Source organism: Hyla sarda, chromosome 10 (genome assembly GCF_029499605.1).
Source record: "Hyla sarda isolate aHylSar1 chromosome 10, aHylSar1.hap1, whole genome shotgun sequence".
NCBI lineage: Eukaryota > Metazoa > Chordata > Amphibia > Anura > Hylidae > Hyla > Hyla sarda.
In genome coordinates this window covers 29,627,944-29,645,832 of record NC_079198.1, presented here as the reverse complement: position 1 = coordinate 29,645,832, position 17,889 = coordinate 29,627,944, and the positions used below count along the sequence as shown (strand labels likewise).

General features: G+C 45.5%; 1 protein-coding gene across 3 annotated transcripts in view; it reads left to right on the top strand.

Annotated features, from left to right (window-relative positions):
• The first annotated feature begins 52 nt into the window (after nucleotides 1–52).
• The window catches only part of ALDH16A1 (aldehyde dehydrogenase 16 family member A1), a 120,775-nt gene continuing 102,938 nt past the window's right edge, over nucleotides 53–17,889 (top strand). Inside the window, exons 1-3 of one of the 3 annotated variants that reach the window (XM_056544380.1) lie at nucleotides 6,359–6,522; nucleotides 16,255–16,357; nucleotides 17,218–17,338. Coding sequence is in view for 2 of the 3 variants with exons in the window: in XM_056544378.1 (XP_056400353.1) it covers nucleotides 90–185; nucleotides 16,255–16,357 (199 nt within the window). In the remaining variant the exon portion in view is untranslated. Of the gene's footprint in view, nucleotides 186–6,358; nucleotides 6,523–10,920; nucleotides 10,971–16,254; nucleotides 16,358–17,217; nucleotides 17,339–17,889 lie in introns of those variants that run through there. The other 2 variants (XM_056544378.1, XM_056544379.1) reach the window with 2 other exon arrangements.

Sequence of the window (17,889 nt, the reverse complement as noted above, 5' to 3'; positions counted from 1 at the left end):
CGGAAGTGGAGTGTTCCTTACTGCGCAGCGCTGGAGCTCCCTCTAGTGGTGAACAGAGAATTTACGTGCTGTCATTTAGAACTAAAGTCATGGCCGCCTCTACTGGGACTGACAGACTCTCTGTGAGGGACATCTTCACCTCCATGCAGTATGGACCCGCTCCTGAGGCCGCCAATGTCGCGCAGGTGAGGGGTGGACAATGAGGTCTGCTTAATTCAGTGTTTCCCAACCAGGGTGCCTTCAGCTGTGGCAAAACTACAACTCACAGCTTTCCTGGACAGCCGAAGGCTGTCCAGGAAAGCTGGGAGTTGTAGTTTTGCCACAGCTGGAGGCACCCTGGTTGGGAAACACTGGCTTAATATGCACCAGAATGATGGGAGGGAGTGATGTGGCCCTCTGGGGTGATGGGATATGTACGTACGTGTGTGTGTGTGTGTATATATATATATATATATATATATATATATATATATATATTGTAGCATTGTACTCAGTATCACGTGATAGTATAAAGATCAGTCCACAATCAAAGTTGCAGCCCTATGACATACCCCATTCATTTAATGAGGACAGTGGTCTCCAAACTGTGGACCTCCAGCTGTTGCAAAACTACAACGCCCGGACAGCCAAGGGTGCATCTTTTCCTTAGAAAACCTAGTGGGGCAACTCATCGTCACTTCTATTGTAGAACATAGCGCCGTGTGAAACTTTTACACAACTGGGACATTTTAAGTTTTAAAAGAGTACTCCAGAATCTGAAAACTTATACCATATCCATGTGTTTCCTAACCAGGGTGCCTCCAGCTGTTGAAAACCTACAACTCCCAGCATGCCCGGACAGCCTTCGGCTGTTGGGGCATGCTGTGAGTTGTAGTTTTGCAACAGCTTGAGGCACCCTGCTTGGGAAACACTGCCCTATCCTAAGGATAGGGGATAAGTGTCAGATAGCTGGGGTCCAACTGCCCCCAGAAGACTGCAGAAAAGGGGGGTGTCGACCACCGCACGAAGCGGCGGCCAGCATGCCCCCTCAATGCAGCGCTGTGGCTCTCTCGGGGTACTCCGCTGGAAAACATTTATTTTTAAATCAACTGGTGCCAGAAAGTTAAACAGATTTGTAAATTACTTCTACAAAAACAATCTTAATCCTTCCAGTACTTATCAGCTGCTGTATGCTCCACAGGAAGTTCTTTACTTTTTGAATTTCCTTTCTGTCTGACCACAGTGCTCTCTGCTGACACCTCTGTCCATATCAGGAACTGTCCAGATTAGGAGCAAATCCCCATAGCAAACCTCTCCTGTACTGGACAGTTCCTAACATGGACAGAGGTGTCAGCACTGTGGTCAGGCAGAAAAGAACAACTCAGCTTCCTCTGTAGGATAAGTACTGGAAGGATTAAGATTTTTTTTATAGAAGTAATTTACAAATCTGTATAACTTACTGCCACCAGTTTATTTAAAAATACATTTTTTCCAGTGGAGTACCCCTATAAGTCGTGTCAGTCGCCGCTTCGTGCAGTGGTCGACACGCCCCCTTTCTGCAGACTGCCTGGGCCCCGTGCGGGAGACCGCGGGGGATCCCAGTGGTTGAACCCTCTCCCCCCCCCCTTCTATTAAAAAATCTTAATCCTTCCAGTACTTATTAGCTGCTGACATCATGACCACAGTGCTCTCTGCTGACATCTGACCATTTTAGGAACTGTCCAGAGCAGCATTTGTTTGCTATGGGGATTTTCTCCTACTCTGGACAGTTCTTAGTTCTTAAAATGGACAGAGATGTCAGCAGAGAGCACTGTGGTCATGATGTCAGCAGAGAGCTCTGTGTTCCAAAAAGAAAATAATTTCCTCTGTAGTATTCAGCAGCTAATAAGTACTGGAAGGAATAAGATTTTTTAATAGAAGTAATTTACAAATCTGTTTAACTTTCTGGCACCAGTGGATAAAAAAAAAAAAAAAAAAAAACATTTTTCACCGGAGTACCCCTTTAAGATAGGGGATAGGTTTTCAGATCTGGAGTACTCCTTTAAAGGGGTACTCCGCTGGAAAAAAAAAATTCAATCAACTGGTGCCAGAAAGTTATACAGATTTGTAAATTACTTCTATTAAAAAATCTTAATCCTTCCAGTACTTATCAGCTGCTGTGTATTATTTTTCATTTAAATGAAAACCACAATTTTGCACATTTTGGAGGGCTTTCGTTTTCACACTGTATACTTTACGGTAAAAATTACCTGTGTTCTTTATTCTGTGGGTCAATGCGATTAAAATGATACCCATGGCTAGATACTTTTATATTTTTGTATCGCTTAAAAAAAAATCTAAAACTTTTTGTACAAAATCAGTAATCTAAAATCGCCCTATTTTGACCACCTATAACGTTTTCATTTTTCCATATATAGGGCGGTATGAGGGCTCATTTTTTGCGCCTCCATCTGTACTTTTTATCGATACCACATTTTCATATATAAAACTTTTAGATCATTTTTTATTAATTTTTTTAAGAATAAAATGTGACAAAAAAGCAGCATTTGTGGACTTTTTATTTTTTACTTTTACGCCGTTCACCGTACGGGATCATTAACATAATATTTTTATAGTTCGGACATTTACGCACGCGGTGCTACCAAACATGTTTATAAAAAATATATATATATATAATTTATAAAAAAAAATTCTACTTTTTATTTATTTTTTACACTTTTTATGTCCCCATAGGGGACTATCTATAGCAATCATTTGATTGCTAATACTGTTCATTGCTATGCATAGGACATAGCACTGATCAGTATTATCGGTAATCTGCTCTGGTCTGCTCGATCTCAGACAAGGGCAGAAGACGCCGGGAGACGGACGGAGGCAGGTGAGGGGACCTCCGTCCGCCATTACAGATGATTGGATCGCCTCGGCAGTGCTTACGGGCGATCCGATCATCTGTTTTAACATGCACATTGCTGCAGAGGCCGTGATCTGTACTGATCACGGCATCTGAGGGGTTAATGGAGGACATCCGCGCGATTGCGGATGTCGGCCATTACCGTCGGGTCCCCGGCTGCTTTCAGCAGCCGTGGACCCGACGGTAATGGCCGACATCCGCGAACCTGCTGTGTATGACGGGAGCAATTGCCTATAGCAACCAATCAGACTACTACTTTAATTTTTAAAAAGGCCCCTGAAAAATAAAAGAAGCGATCTGATTGGTTGCTATGGGCAGCTGCTCCACTTTTCCTCTGCACAGGTTTGGATTTGGATTCCATCATCAGTCCCAAGAGCAGTTTTCTTTTTTCGCAATGATTTCTTCCTACCCCATCAGTTCCTCTTCACTATCACACGTGACCGTCTTCCTGGATTCATGTGACTTACATCATTTTAGATTGTTGTCTGAAGGTTCATTCAGTGGACGGCAATCTCTCCTGATCCCTCTCATTAGAGATGAGCGAACTTACAGTAAATTCGATTCGTCACGAACTTCTCGGATCGGCAGTTGATGATTTTTCCTGCATAAATTAGTTCAGCTTTCAGGTGCTCCGGTGGGCTGGAAAAGGTGGATACAGTCCTAGGAGACTCTTTCCTAGGAATGTATCCACCTTTTCCAGCCCACCGGAGCACCTGAAAGCTGAACTAATTTTATGCAGGAAAAGTCATCAACTGCCGAGCCGAGAAGTTTGTGACGAATTTACTGTAAGTTCACTCATCTCTACCTCTCATACATATTCAAGCACAACTAGGGTGGCCACCATTCTTGGGAAAAAAAAATAAAAAATACCGGCCATGCTAATTTGCATAATTAATTATGTATGCGTAATATCACAGGATACACATGGGGGGGGGGGAAATTTTGTCCTATTCTGACCCCTATAACTTTTTTATTTCTCCTTATACGGGCCTGTATGAGGGTCATTTTTTGCATCCCGATCTGTAGTTTTTAACAGTACAATTTTTGTTTTGATGTGACTTTTTGATCGCTTTTTTTTAAATTAAATTCAGGAGTTGCAGTTAGTTACTAACTACAACTCCCAGCTTGCCCTGATATAGCCTTTGCCTCAGCAACTGCCCCAAATGATAACTACAACTCCCGCCCTGTGGGACTATATAGTAGTGCCAGGCGGTATGACCAAAAATGTGTATCACAGTATTTTTCTAAATTATGGCGGTTTCACAGTATTTAACGGTATTTCTGGGTGGGGGGGGGGGGTCCTCAGTATAGTGTCAGGTGGTCGGGGGTCCTCACCATGGTACCTGGGGTCTCTGTCAGGCCACCTGGTAACTCTCCTCCATGTCTCCGTAGTTCTGCTTGAGTTTCCCGGTGGTCAGGGGTCCTCACCATGGTACCCGGGGTCTCATTCAGGCCGCCCGCTAACTTTTCTCCATATCTCTGCAGTTCTGCTCACGTTTCCCGCGCCTGCCCGCCGGGAGTTGTAGTCCCCTCACAGTTAGTTTAGTGCGGCTCGGACTACACTTCCCAGAGACACTGTGTGGACGGATCTTTCTCTAAGCCATCACATGTTGGAGTTGGTCGCTATGGAAACGGTATTGCGGTATGTGGAAAATTCATATCGTAAAGAAAAAAACACTACTATATAGTAGTATATAGTAGGGATCGACCGATTATCGGCCGATCATCACGATTTTGGGCATTATCGGTATCGGCAATTACCTTGCCGATAAGCCGATAATGCCCCACCCCCCCGCACCGCGTCGCACCCCCCACTGCACCGCCCCGGCCCCATTGCCTCCCCCATCCCCGGTTTTATAATTACCTGTTCCCGGGGCCCACGCTACTTCTTGCTCCTGCTGTGTCCTGCGTTACGCTGTGCGCAGTGATGTGCGCGACGTGACGTCACCGTCAGTGCGCACAGTGACAGTTCAGGAGGACGCCACCGGAGCCAGATGTAGAGTGGGCCCCAGGAACAGGTAATTATAAAACCGGGGATGGGGAAGGCAATGGGGGCGGTGCGGGGCGGTCGCGGTGCGATGCGGCGGGTCCAGGGGGTTGGTTGGGGGAGCGGTCGCGGGTGATAGGTCTCAGGACCCCCGGACAGGCAGCGGGAGAGAAGCGGGTGGCGGCGGCGGCCTATGGCACCGCAAAAGCCACTATAGTGCATTGATTTAAAGCGCCCGCTTTAAATCAATGATCTGCAGCGGTGTCGCGGGGGGATAAATAGCCGATAACTTATACCGGAATATCGGTATAAGTTATCGGCTATCGGCCCTAACCTCCACCGATTATTGGTATCGGCCCTAAAAAAACGATATCGGTCGATCCCTAGTATATAGTATAGGTCAGTGTTTCCCAAACAGGGGTGCCTCCAGCTGTTGCCAAACTACAACTCCCAGCATGTTGGGAGTGGTAGTTTTGCAACAGCTGGAGGCACTCTGGTTGGGAAACACTGGTATAGTATATGGTGCAACATTCTGGGAGTTAGAGGATTGGTTGGATAATATAAAAATACTGGAAGGGTGGCTGAGCCGGCTGTGCCGGTCAAAACTGTGGTTGACCACATTTTTGTTTCCGGTTTAAAAACCATACTGCAACCGCATACGTTTTTTTTTAAACATGGACGTCAATGGGAAACACACTTATATACAGTTCCATACAGGAAAATGTATACGGTTTTTACTTTTCACGTTTACTTTTCACATTTGCATCCTAAAGTCCCCACCCAACACCCCTCCCATTAAAAATGGACAAAATTTTCAAAAATATGTTTTTATTTATTTTTTTATGAAAATGAACGGAACTGTATGCACTTTTAAAAACACTTTACAGTTTAAAAACGCATACGGTTTACTTTTTCCCATACTGTTCCATCCGTTTTTTTTTTTTTTTGCCATAGGGTTTTCTTTAGAAAAACTGATTGAAAACAGTATGACAAAAACATGATGTGACCACGGTTTTTAGTCCAGGTGAAAAACCGTATTGAAATGTATAAGTTTTTTTATTTTTAACATGGGAGTCAATGGGAACCGTACAGAACTGTATGTGCGTACGGTTCCATCTGGTTTTCACCATACGGTTTTTGAATTTGCTTAGTTTTTTTCTTGGAATTATAATCAAACAAGTGAAACTTTATTTATAATGTAATGAAAAGTTAAAAACGTATACATTTTTTTTTTCTTAAAAAACGAATGCAACCAGACATTATTTTTCAAATCGTATAAGGATTAAAATTTGTACACGTTTTGATACAGTTTAGTCAGGTTTTGAGGAATCCATTTTTTTTACTCAAAAACCTGCTACAGGAACTGTTTTGCAAAAACATGATGTGAACCCATCCTTACTGACGTTGTATCCTGGCATCATGTGACAGCGGTGTCATGGGGGCTGCAGTAATTGGCTGGGGGCTGCAGCCGGGGACACGGCCTCTCCTGTGTACATGGATCTCTATACATCACTGTTCACCGCGCTCGCATTGACCGGACTGGACAAAGGTTCCTTTCTTGTTTGCCATTACATGCTACATTTTAACAGGATCCTCATGCCTCCGGTCACACAGCGTAACCTTCACCTCAGGGACGTAACTATTGGTGAGAAAGCTGAAAAGCCTTCCATTCTTAAAGGGGTACTCCTCCCCTGGAATCTTATCCTCTATCCAAAGGATAGGGGATAAGATGTCAGATCACCGGGTGTCCCGCTGCTGGGGACCCCCGGGATCTCTGCTGCGGCACCCCGCTATCATTACTGCACAGAGCGAGTTCGCTCTGTGCGTAATGACGGGCGATACAGGGGCCGGAGCAGCGTGACGTCATGGCTCCGCCCCTCATGACATCACGGCCCGTCCCCTTAATGCAAGTCTATGGCAGGGGGCGTGACGACCGCCACGCCCCCTTCCCATAGACTTGTATTGACGGCGGCGGGCCGTGACGTCACGAGGGGCGGAGCAGTGATGTAACGATGCTCCGGCCCCTGTATTGCCCGTCATTACGCACAGAGTGAACTCGCTCTGCGCAGTAATGATAGCGAGGTGCTGCAGCAGCGATCCCCGGGGTCCTCAGCAGCGGGACCCCAGGGATCTGACATCTTATCCCCTATCCTTTGGATAGGGGATAAGATGTCTAGGGGCGGAATACCCCTTTAAGGAGGATGATAAGTAATGCAGTATTTCCCAACCAGGGTGCTGTCTGCTAGTGCAAAACTACAACTCCCAGCATGCCCGGGCAAACTGGGAGTTGTAGTTTTGCAACAGCTAAAGGCACCCTGCTTGGGAAATACTGTTTTACTTAAAGGGGTACTCCGGTGGAATTTATTATTTTTTTAAATCAATTGGTGCCATAAAGTGATACAGATTTGTAAATGACTTCTATTTAAAAATTGTAATCCTTCCAGTACTTATCAGCTGCTTTACACTACAGAGGAAGTTCTTTTCTGTCTGACCACAGTGCTCTCTGCTGACACCTCTGTCCATGTCCAGTATTTCCCAACCAGGGTGCCGCCTGCTAGTGCAAAACTACAACTCCCAGCATGCTGTCCGGGCATGCTGGGAGTTGTAGTTTTGCAACAGCTAAAGGCACCCTGGTTGGGAAATACTGTTTTACTTAAAGGGGTACTCCAGTGGAAATTTTTAAAAAATCAATTGGTGCCATAAAGTGATAGAGATTTGTAAATTACTTCTATTTAAAAATCTTAATCCTTCCAGTACTTATCAGCGGCTGTACACTACAGAGGAAGTTCTTTTCTGTCTGACCACAGTGCTCTCTGCTAACACCTCTGTCCATGTCAGGAACTGTCCAGAGCAGGAGAGGTTTGCTTTGGGGATTTGCTCCTACTCTGGACAGTTCCTGACATGAACAGAGGTGTCAGTAGAGAGCACTGTGGTCAGACAGAAGATAACTTCCTCTGTAGCGTACAGCAGCTGATAAGTACTGGAAGGATTAAGATTTTTAAATAGAAGTAATTTACAAATCTGTTTAACTTTCTGGCACCAATTGATAAAAATAAAAAATAAAAAATAGTGCTCCACCGAGGTACCCCTTTAAATCAGATTATTATCAGAAGATTATTTTAGTTGTCTGTCTCCTTTACATTGTCCTGCTGCCGCCAAGTTGTTGCATGATATTCTTCTCTTCTAATATCAGAGTAAGGCCCTGTTCACATCACGTTTAGGCTCTCTATATAAAAGAGTATACCCACATTTTAAAGTTAACTAGGGAATCAGTGGAGGTTCAACCCCCCCCCCCCACCGATCACCAGAACAGGGGAGAAATGGCCCCCCCCACAATGAAAGAAGTGACCTGCTCTTACATGGGCAATGCTTCATTTATTCTGTATGGAGCGGCACTGGCCAGAATGTATGTATGTGCAGGAACTCCTTATTTTTGCCTTACCCCTTGCTCCTGTATGTACTGAGCAGTAATGCATACAGTACTGTGTAAGAGCACCCAGCCCCATAACTGCACTGTACACTGAGCAGCAATACGTACAGTATTGTGTGTGTGTGTGTGTGTGTGTGTGTGTGTGTAAGCACCTAGCCCCATGAATGCACTGTATGTTAAATGCGCACTGTCAGATACAAAAACTTTTGATATGTTGTAAAGCATGTATAACCAATAGGTTTTGCAATTGCTTTCATTAGGAAATTTTCAGTATTTCATACTGATAAAGCGAGTCAAACAACTGCCCCTCCTGCCTGCTTGGACACATACTAGTCCTGCTGTGTCCATGCATCATCACCTATGTCATGGACACACTTCCTTGATTGACAGCTGTGAGTGCAGGGCTCACAGCTGGAGGAAAAATCCTCCCACTGTCAGCTTGTGTCCCGCTACTGTCAGTGAGGACAAGCTGGGAGTTGTAGTTTTGCTAATGCTATGGGAGATGTGAGCAGACAGCATACTGAGGGAGGGGGCGGAGACCTGCACAGTGAGGCCACGCCCCCTCCCTTTGAGAAGAATTCAGACTAATGAGCTAAATTAAAAGTGTAATAAAAAAAACAAAGGTGCTAGACACATAAAATTGTACATGGTCAGGATTAGATACTGAGTGATATATAAAAAAAAAATGTTTTTTTTGTTGAATCTGACGGATACGCTTTAAAGGGGTAGTCCAGTGGTGAAAAACGTATCCCCTATCCTAAGGTTGTATCATACGGTTCAGACCGCGGGGATCCGACCGCTGGGGCCCCCCGTGATCTCTCTGTACAGGGCCCCGGCTTGCTGGCCAGATAGCATGTGTTGACCTCCGCACGAAGCGGCGGCCGACACTCCACCTCAGTACAACTCTATAGTAGAGCCGGAGATTGCGGAAGGCAGCACTCCGGATCTGCCATAGAGTTGTATTGAGGGGGCGTGTCAGCCGCCACTTCGTGCGGTGGTCAACACGCCCCCTTCCCATGGGCTGTTGGGGGGCCCCCCGCGATCTAAAACTTTTTCCCCAATCCTTAGGATAGGGGATAAGTTTTTCACCACTGGATATCTCCTTTAAGTTAATAGAAATGCATACAGTATTGTGTGAGAGCACCCTATGAATGCACTGGCCCTGATTTACTAAGAGTGTTGTGTAGGTTTCTTTGTGGGTTTTAATTCCCTACAATTTTTTTTTCCACTGTATTTTTACTAAGGTTTCCCTTTGTGGACAACACAAAAAAGAAATTCAAAAAGAAAAGAATTTCCTCTGTAGCATACAGCTGCAAAAAAAAGTACTAAAAGGATTAAGATTTTTTAATAGAAGTAATTTACAAATCTGTTTAACTTTCTGGCACCAGTTGATTTAAAAAAATAAAATAAAAAATAAAAAAATTTCCACCGGAGTACCCCTTTAAAGTCTAAAAGATACAGTTATGTAATGGAGGCCTAAGGGCTCATGGATGCAGCAGAGCTCACATACACATACAGATCTGCACAGTCTCTATGCCAGTGTTTCCCAACCAGGGTGCCTCCAGCTGTTGTAAAACTACAACTCCCAGCATGCCCGGACAGCCAAAGGCTGTCCGGGCATGCTGGGAGTTGTAGTTTTGCAACAGCTGGAGGCGCACTGGTTGGGGAACACTGCTGTACTGGCTCAGTTGTACTCAGTAATTTTTGAATAACACGGCGCTTCCGGAACATTGCAAAAGCTGCAGGTCAACTGTGGAAATTTAGCAAGTAAATTCCTTGCTGTATTTCGGTAGTGTGAACATGCCCCTAGAGTTCTTTACAAACTGTAGACGTAATGGGGGAGATTTCTCAAAACCCGTCCAGAGGAAAAGTTGCCCAGTTGCCCATAGCAACCAATCAGATTGCTTCTTTCATTTTTCACAGGTCTCTTTAAAAATGAAAGCAGCAATCTGATTGGTTGCCATGGGCAACTGCCCCACTCTTCCTCTGCACAGTTTTTCAGAAATCTCCCCCCCCAATGTGACTCTGAGTCCACTTTAATAGGAGCCATAAGGGACCCTGTATGATATCACATGCTGCAATGTTAGCCAATGTGGGGGCCACATGGACACGTATTGCCAAATTTTTACCCCATGGGCAGTAGGGGGGAGATTTATCAAAACCTGTGGAGAGGCAAAGTTGCCCAGTTGCCCATAGCAACCAATCAGATCGCTTCTTTCATTTTTCACAGGCCTTGTTAAGAATGAAAGAAGCGATCTGATTGGTTGCTATGGGCAACTGGGCAACTTTGCCTCTCCACAGGTTTTGATAAATCTCCCCCCTAGATGTTTAATGTTCTCATGATTTTGCAATGACGATGGATTTTATGTTACATCTATTGGTTAATATTAATGGTGATTGGCCATTTTATACAACTGCAAATTAATAGTTGTGACAAGTAATATAGCCATGGCCCCCTGAAAAAAAAGTAATGTAATAATAAAATAAGTCCTGTGACATCACATGACCCCCTGTATAGCTGTAGGACTTTATTTGGGCCCCTTTCTAAATAACGCATTACATTTAATTTATTCCTTACTCCACTGTATCTCCACAGTCCAGCAGGCCATTGCGCCTGAGAACATCCAGAGTGAAAGGACCTGAAGATCTGTGTGTAGTATATGGTATATTGTCATTGACCTCCATTTTCCATCTATCCTCATCCTCGTGAATATCCAGTGTCTGCCTCCATGGTCGTAGAGGAGACCCCCTGATGTTTTGCAGAATTCAGATGTTCTCTATAGCATCAGAAGTTTGTAATCCTTATGTGGAGACCACAGGTTATCCCGTATGCAGTTTTTAGTGTATGGAGCAGGTTTCACAGTCCTGGGCGCAGATGACACAGCTCAAGACAGAGGTTCCTCAATACATGGCACAGATTCTGCTGGATGGGGCACAGGTTTTACAGTACTGGGCATAGATGCCACTGTACAGGGCTCAGGTTCTACAGTACAGGGCTCAGGTTTTACAGTACTGGGCATAGGTTCTACAGTACAGGGCTCAGGTTCTACAGTACAGGGCTCAGGTTCTACAGTACAGGGCTCAGGTTCTACAGTACAGGGCTCAGGTTTTACAGTACAGGGCTCAGGTTTTACAGTACAGGGCTCAGGTTTTACAGTACAGGGCTGAGGTTCTACAGTACAGGGCTCAGGTGCTACAGTACAGGGCTCAGGTGCTACAGTACAGGGCTCAGGTGCTACAGTACAGGGCTCAGGTGCTACAGTACAGGGCTCAGGTGCTACAGTACAGGGCTCAGGTGCTACAGTACAGGGCTCAGGTGCTACAGTACAGGGCTCAGGTGCTACAGTACAGGGCTCAGGTGCTACAGTACAGGGCTCAGGTGCTACAGTACAGGGCTCAGGTGCTACAGTACAGGGCTCAGGTGCTACAGTACAGGGCTCAGGTGCTACAGTACAGGGCTCAGGTGCTACAGTACAGGGCTCAGGTGCTACAGTACAGGGCTCAGGTGCTACAGTACAGGGCTCAGGTGCTACAGTACAGGGCTCAGGTGCTACAGTACAGGGCTCAGGTGCTACAGTACAGGGCTCAGGTGCTACAGTACAGGGCTCAGGTGCTACAGTACAGGGCTCAGGTGCTACAGTACAGGGCTCAGGTGCTACAGTACAGGGCTCAGGTGCTACAGTACAGGGCTCAGGTGCTACAGTACAGGGCTCAGGTTCTACAGTACAGGGCTCAGGTTCTACAGTACAGGGCTCAGGTTCTACAGTACAGGGCTCAGGTTCTACAGTACAGGGCTCAGGTTCTACAGTACAGGGCTCAGGTTCTACAGTACAGGGCTCAGGTTCTACAGTACAGGGCTCAGGTTCTACAGTACAGGGCTCAGGTTCTACAGTACAGGGCTCAGGTTCTACAGTACAGGGCTCAGGTTCTACAGTACAGGGCTCAGGTTCTACAGTACAGGGCTCAGGTTCTACAGTACAGGGCTCAGGTGCTACAGTACAGGGCTCAGGTGCTACAGTACAGGGCTCAGGTGCTACAGTACAGGGCTCAGGTGCTACAGTACAGGGCTCAGGTGCTACAGTACAGGGCTCAGGTGCTACAGTACAGGGCTCAGGTGCTACAGTACAGGGCTCAGGTGCTACAGTACAGGGCTCAGGTGCTACAGTACAGGGCTCAGGTGCTACAGTACAGGGCTCAGGTGCTACAGTACAGGGCTCAGGTGCTACAGTACAGGGCTCAGGTGCTACAGTACAGGGCTCAGGTGCTACAGTACAGGGCTCAGGTGCTACAGTACAGGGCTCAGGTGCTACAGTACAGGGCTCAGGTGCTACAGTACAGGGCTCAGGTGCTACAGTACAGGGCACAGGTGCTACAGTACAGGGCACAGGTGCTACAGTACAGGGCACAGGTGCTACAGTACAGGGCACAGGTGCTACAGTACAGGGCACAGGTGCTACAGTACAGGGCACAGGTGCTACAGTACAGGGCACAGGTGCTACAGTACAGGGCACAGGTGCTACAGTACAGGGCTCAGGTGCTACAGTACAGGGCTCAGGTGCTACAGTACAGGGCTCAGGTGCTACAGTACAGGGCACATGTTCTGCAGAAAATGCGATGATCCAGCACGTATGCAGTAAAACTCAGCTTCATTTCAAATCCAGCAGACAACACAGGTTACAGGTGAAGATCACCACCTTCACCTGTAACCTGTGTTGTCTGCTGGATTTTAAATAAAGCTGAGTTTTACTGCATGCGTGCTGGATCATTTTCTTTGGATTTCCACTGCGAACCTGGCTGGGTGCGGGATCTGGGCACTGCGTGAGCAGTGAGAGCTAGCCAATCCACGAGTCTTCAGCCACACAGGTTCTACAGTATGAGGCACAAATGGCAGTGTACAGGGCACAGGATCTACAGGGAGGATGGGTGCATATGCCACTGTACAGGTCCCAGGTTCTGCAATACAGGGTACAGATGACAATGTACAGGGCACAGGCTCTACAGGGGGGATGGACACACCTGCCACTGTACAGGGCCCAGGTTCTAGAGTACAGGGCACAGATGCCAATGTACAGAGTACTGGGGGATGAGCACAAATATCACTGTACAGGGCCCAGGTTCTGCAGTATGGGGCACAAATGCCAGTGTACAGGGCCCAAGTTTTGCAGTATGGGGCCTAGATGCCAGTGTACAGGAAGCAGCTTCTCCGGTACAGATACAGATGCTGCAGTATGATGCATAGATGCTGCAGCACCGGCCATAGGTTCCGCAATTCATGGCACAGGTTTCCCAGTAAAAGGCTTACTGGGCACATGTTCTGCAGTACAGGGCGCATGTTCTGCTGTATGAGGTGAAGATGCCACTATATAGGTTCTGCAGTATGTGGAATAGATACCACTGTACAGGGCACAAGTTGTAAAATACTGGGCACAGATGCTGCAGTACGGGTTTAAAGTACCACAATATGTGGCACAGGTTCCACAGTAGAGGCACAGGTTGTGCTTTACAAGGCCCATACTCTGCATGGGGTTCAGGTTCCACAATACTGGGTATATTTTCTGCAGTAAAGGGCACAGATGCCACTGCTGTACTCACACATGGTGCAGCCTAAGTACTTTGTAAGACTATTGTACTGTACATACATTTGTCTGGTTTAGAAAACCCATTTAGAGATGCCTATTAGAGTATTTTGAGTTTATGCAGAGGGTCAGGGAGTGTCCACAAAGAGTCTTAGTCTTTCTCAGGGGTAATCAATGGCTGCTGGCTTTTTTTTTTAACTGCTTCAAGGGAAGAATACACCCAATTTTCCTTAAAGGGGTACTCTGGTGAAAACCTTTTTTCTTTTAAATCAACTGGTGGCAGAAAGTTAAACATATTTGTAAATTACTTCTATTAAAAAATCTTAATCCTTCCTGTACTTATTAGCTGCCACCAGTTGATTTAAAAGAAAAAAGGTTTTGACTGGAGTACCCCTTTAAAGTAAAACGGTTATCTGTTCACGCACACTAAACCCGATACACTGGGTTATAGTATGGGTGAACAGAAGACCGATGAGGGGGTAATGGGTTAAATACACACCTACACTCCAGAGATCTGTCCCTCTGAAGATGGGCATCCATCTTCAATGAACTGCGCGCTGGAGGCGGTTTCGTCAGCTCAATTTGAATATTCATTGTTGTTGGTCCCATGAGAGCTCACATGCTCAGTGATAGCAAACAGAGGGTGGTTATTAATGGTACTTATTATGATTGGGTGACTGTTACTAGTGGGGGACCACAGGTACTAAGGAGTCTTAGTTAACAGTAAATTTAGCTGTAGTGACCAGTGTCTGGCAACTGCTGCCAAGGCAAATAAAATCGTGGGGTGCATCAATAGGGGCATAGATGCCCACGACAAGGAAATAAGTCTACCGCTGTACAAATCACTAGTCAGACCACACATAGAATACTGTATACAGTACTGGGCACCAGTGTACAAGAAAGATATAGTGGAGCTGGAGAGGGTTCAAAGACGGGCAACCAGAGTAATACAGGGAATGGGAGGACTACTGTACCCAGAAAGATTATCAGAATTAGGGTTATTTATTTTAGAAAAAAGAAGGCTTAGGGGAGACCTAATAACTATGTATAGATATATCAGGGAACAGTACAGAGATCTCTCCGTGATCTATTTATACCCAGGACTGTATCTATAACAAGGGGGCAACCTCTACGTCTAGAGGAAAGAAGGTTTCTACACCAGCACAGACGGGGGTTCTTTACTGTAAGAGCAGTGAGACTATGAAATTCTCTTCCCGGGAAGGTGGTCATGGGGAACTCTGTAAAAGAGTTCAAAAGGGGTCTGGATGCATTTTTGGAGAATAATAACATCGCTGGTTATGTATACTAGATTTATAGGGACAGAACGTTGATCCAGGGATTTATTCTGATTTCCATATTTGAAGTCGGGAAGGAATTTTTACCTCTAGTATGAGGCTTTTTTTTGCCTTCCTCTGGATCAACTCAGTAGGAACTCATTAGGAATATAGGTTGAACTTGATGGACTCTGGTCTTTTTTTTCAACCTTATGAAATATGTCACATGACCCACAACAATGAATATTCATATTGAGCCGGCGGGCCCGCCTCCAGCGCGCAGTTCACTGAAGATGGATGCCGATCTTCGGAGGGACAGATTTCCAGAGTGCAGGTACGTATTTAACCCATTAACCCCCTCATTGGTCTCCTGTTCACCCACACTATAACTCAGTGTATTGGGTTTAGTGTGAGTGAACAGATGACCATTTTCCTTTAATACAGCATCTGAAGTACAATGGCACATTTTTTTCTGTTGGATCTCCATATGGATGTGTCGGAAATATCATCCAAATAAAGTCAAAGGTTTATAAAGATTCCATATAGCCTGCATTATGGCTCCACCAAAGCATAAAATTAAAAACACGAGATGCCGTACACGTACAGCCCATAGATTTCAATGGAAACTATGTAATACCTTATTTAATCTTTGGAGGTGCTGCAGGAGATGTAAACACTTTTTGCAGGGTTCCTTAGCAGATTACACCAGATTGCCTGGTGCCTCATGATCCTTTTTAACATTAAGAGATTGACCAATGCAGACAAGTTCCATAGGCTGTAGACATTTTGTCAGGACGTGCTGGGAATCTTACTACCTGGTGGCTAAGTATTTGCTCCACTAGCAAAGTGGGCGGTCATTACAACATAAACTATATGGCTCATACAGAAGTGTCCCCTTGACCCCTACATAGATTAAAGGTGTGCTGGGATTTATATTGATGGCCTTTTGTGCATTTTATGAATGAGAAACTTCCCATGTGTCTAAAGCAGAGCAGTTCTGCAGAGATGTGTCCCAGATATGTTACAATAGAGGTCATCTTGAAGCTGGCAGATACCGTCAGAATATGGTCATTTACACTGTGTCTTGTCCTCTCTAGGCCTGGCTCGATGCTCATGAACGAAGCTTTGGCCATTTTATAGGTGGCAGATGGGTGAAACCAGAAGGAAGGCCGACCTATTCTACTAAGAATCCAGCAAACGGTGAGTGCTCCCCATTATTTTATGAATAGAATTCACAGATTGGACATATAGGGGCAGATTTATTATCCTTGTCTATTCTACGCAGTACTTTAGACGAGAAAAGTCTCTGAGCATGGGTCTATTGTCCGTGCAATTTATCAAACGTCGCACAGCATTTAGTAAATCTTTAGACAGCACTTTAGATGAGAAAAGTTGCATAAACGTCTCAGAGCCTGAGACAAATAGACGAGAAAAGTCTCAGAGCCTGAGACAAATATATCAAAAGATGCACAAAGTAGTTATTTATTATCACAGACTTCCTGCCACACAGAAAGTATACTATAAAGCACTGGTTCTTGACCTTTTTCGGTGACTGTACCCCCAAAGGGTGAAAGTATGTCCTCGGGTACCCCTCGTGGCACTGCAAAAGCCACTGCAGTGCATTGATTTAAAGCGCCCGCTTTAAATCAATGATCTGCAGCATTGTCGCGGGGGGATAAATAGCCGATAACTTATACCGGAATATCGGTATAAGTTATCGGCTATCTGCCCTAACCTCCACCGATTATCGGTATCTGCCCTAAAAAAAACGATATCGTTCGATCCCTACTTAATACCCTTGTGCCATTACCCCCCCCCCCCATCTTAATCCCCTTGTTCCATTATTCCCCCCTCCATCTTAATACCCTTGTGCCATTACCCCCCCATCTTAATCCCCTTGTGCTGTTATCCCCCCCCATCTTTATCCCCTTGTGCCATCATTCCCCCCCTCCGATCCCCCTGGGCCAATATATGAGATACATACAACAACACCCTCCCATAATGCGGTGTTGCACTTAGTTTAACATTTTTACCAGGCCTGTGTCTATCCCATTCTGCAGGAGTCGGAGGGCTGCATTGATGGGTGATGTCCTTCTGCGCTGTGCCGGCACCTCCGCGCAACGTCAGGGACGTCACATGTCAGGCCTGGCAGCCACTGCAGCTCATGTAAAGTGGCATCTGGTATGTCTTCTGTGAGGTAACCGATGGTTTCACTTGCTTTTGTACTTAGGTTTTGATATTTTTACAATAAATTTAACCTCTCCTATCCATGTTTTTCTTAAAGTATTTCTGTATCTATTCTTTAATGTTTATCATTTTTTATTATTTTTTTTTAAAGCATTATATGTTAGCCCCCAACTCTGTTTGTCTAAGTTCAAAAGGAGGATCATCCATGTGGTAATTGCCCGGAATCATAGGCTAGGTTCACACCATGGAAATCCACTTCCGAATTCTGGATAGGAAATTGGGATGAATATTCCGTTGAAGCAGAGTCATGTTTAATTCAATGGGACTCTGCTGCTCAGTGCACATGGTGGAATTTCCATGCTAGATCTTTCCTGAACGGAAATTCCTTTGTCCTTGTCCGCACAGAATGAACGCGGTCATTCTTTGTGCGGAAGCCTCACGGAATGCATAACTGTCTGAGACATTCCTGCGTGGTCCAAGCGCTGGAAGATTCTACCAGCGCACGCACTGTACAGAACATGCTCTTAGAGATTCTCCATGTGGAA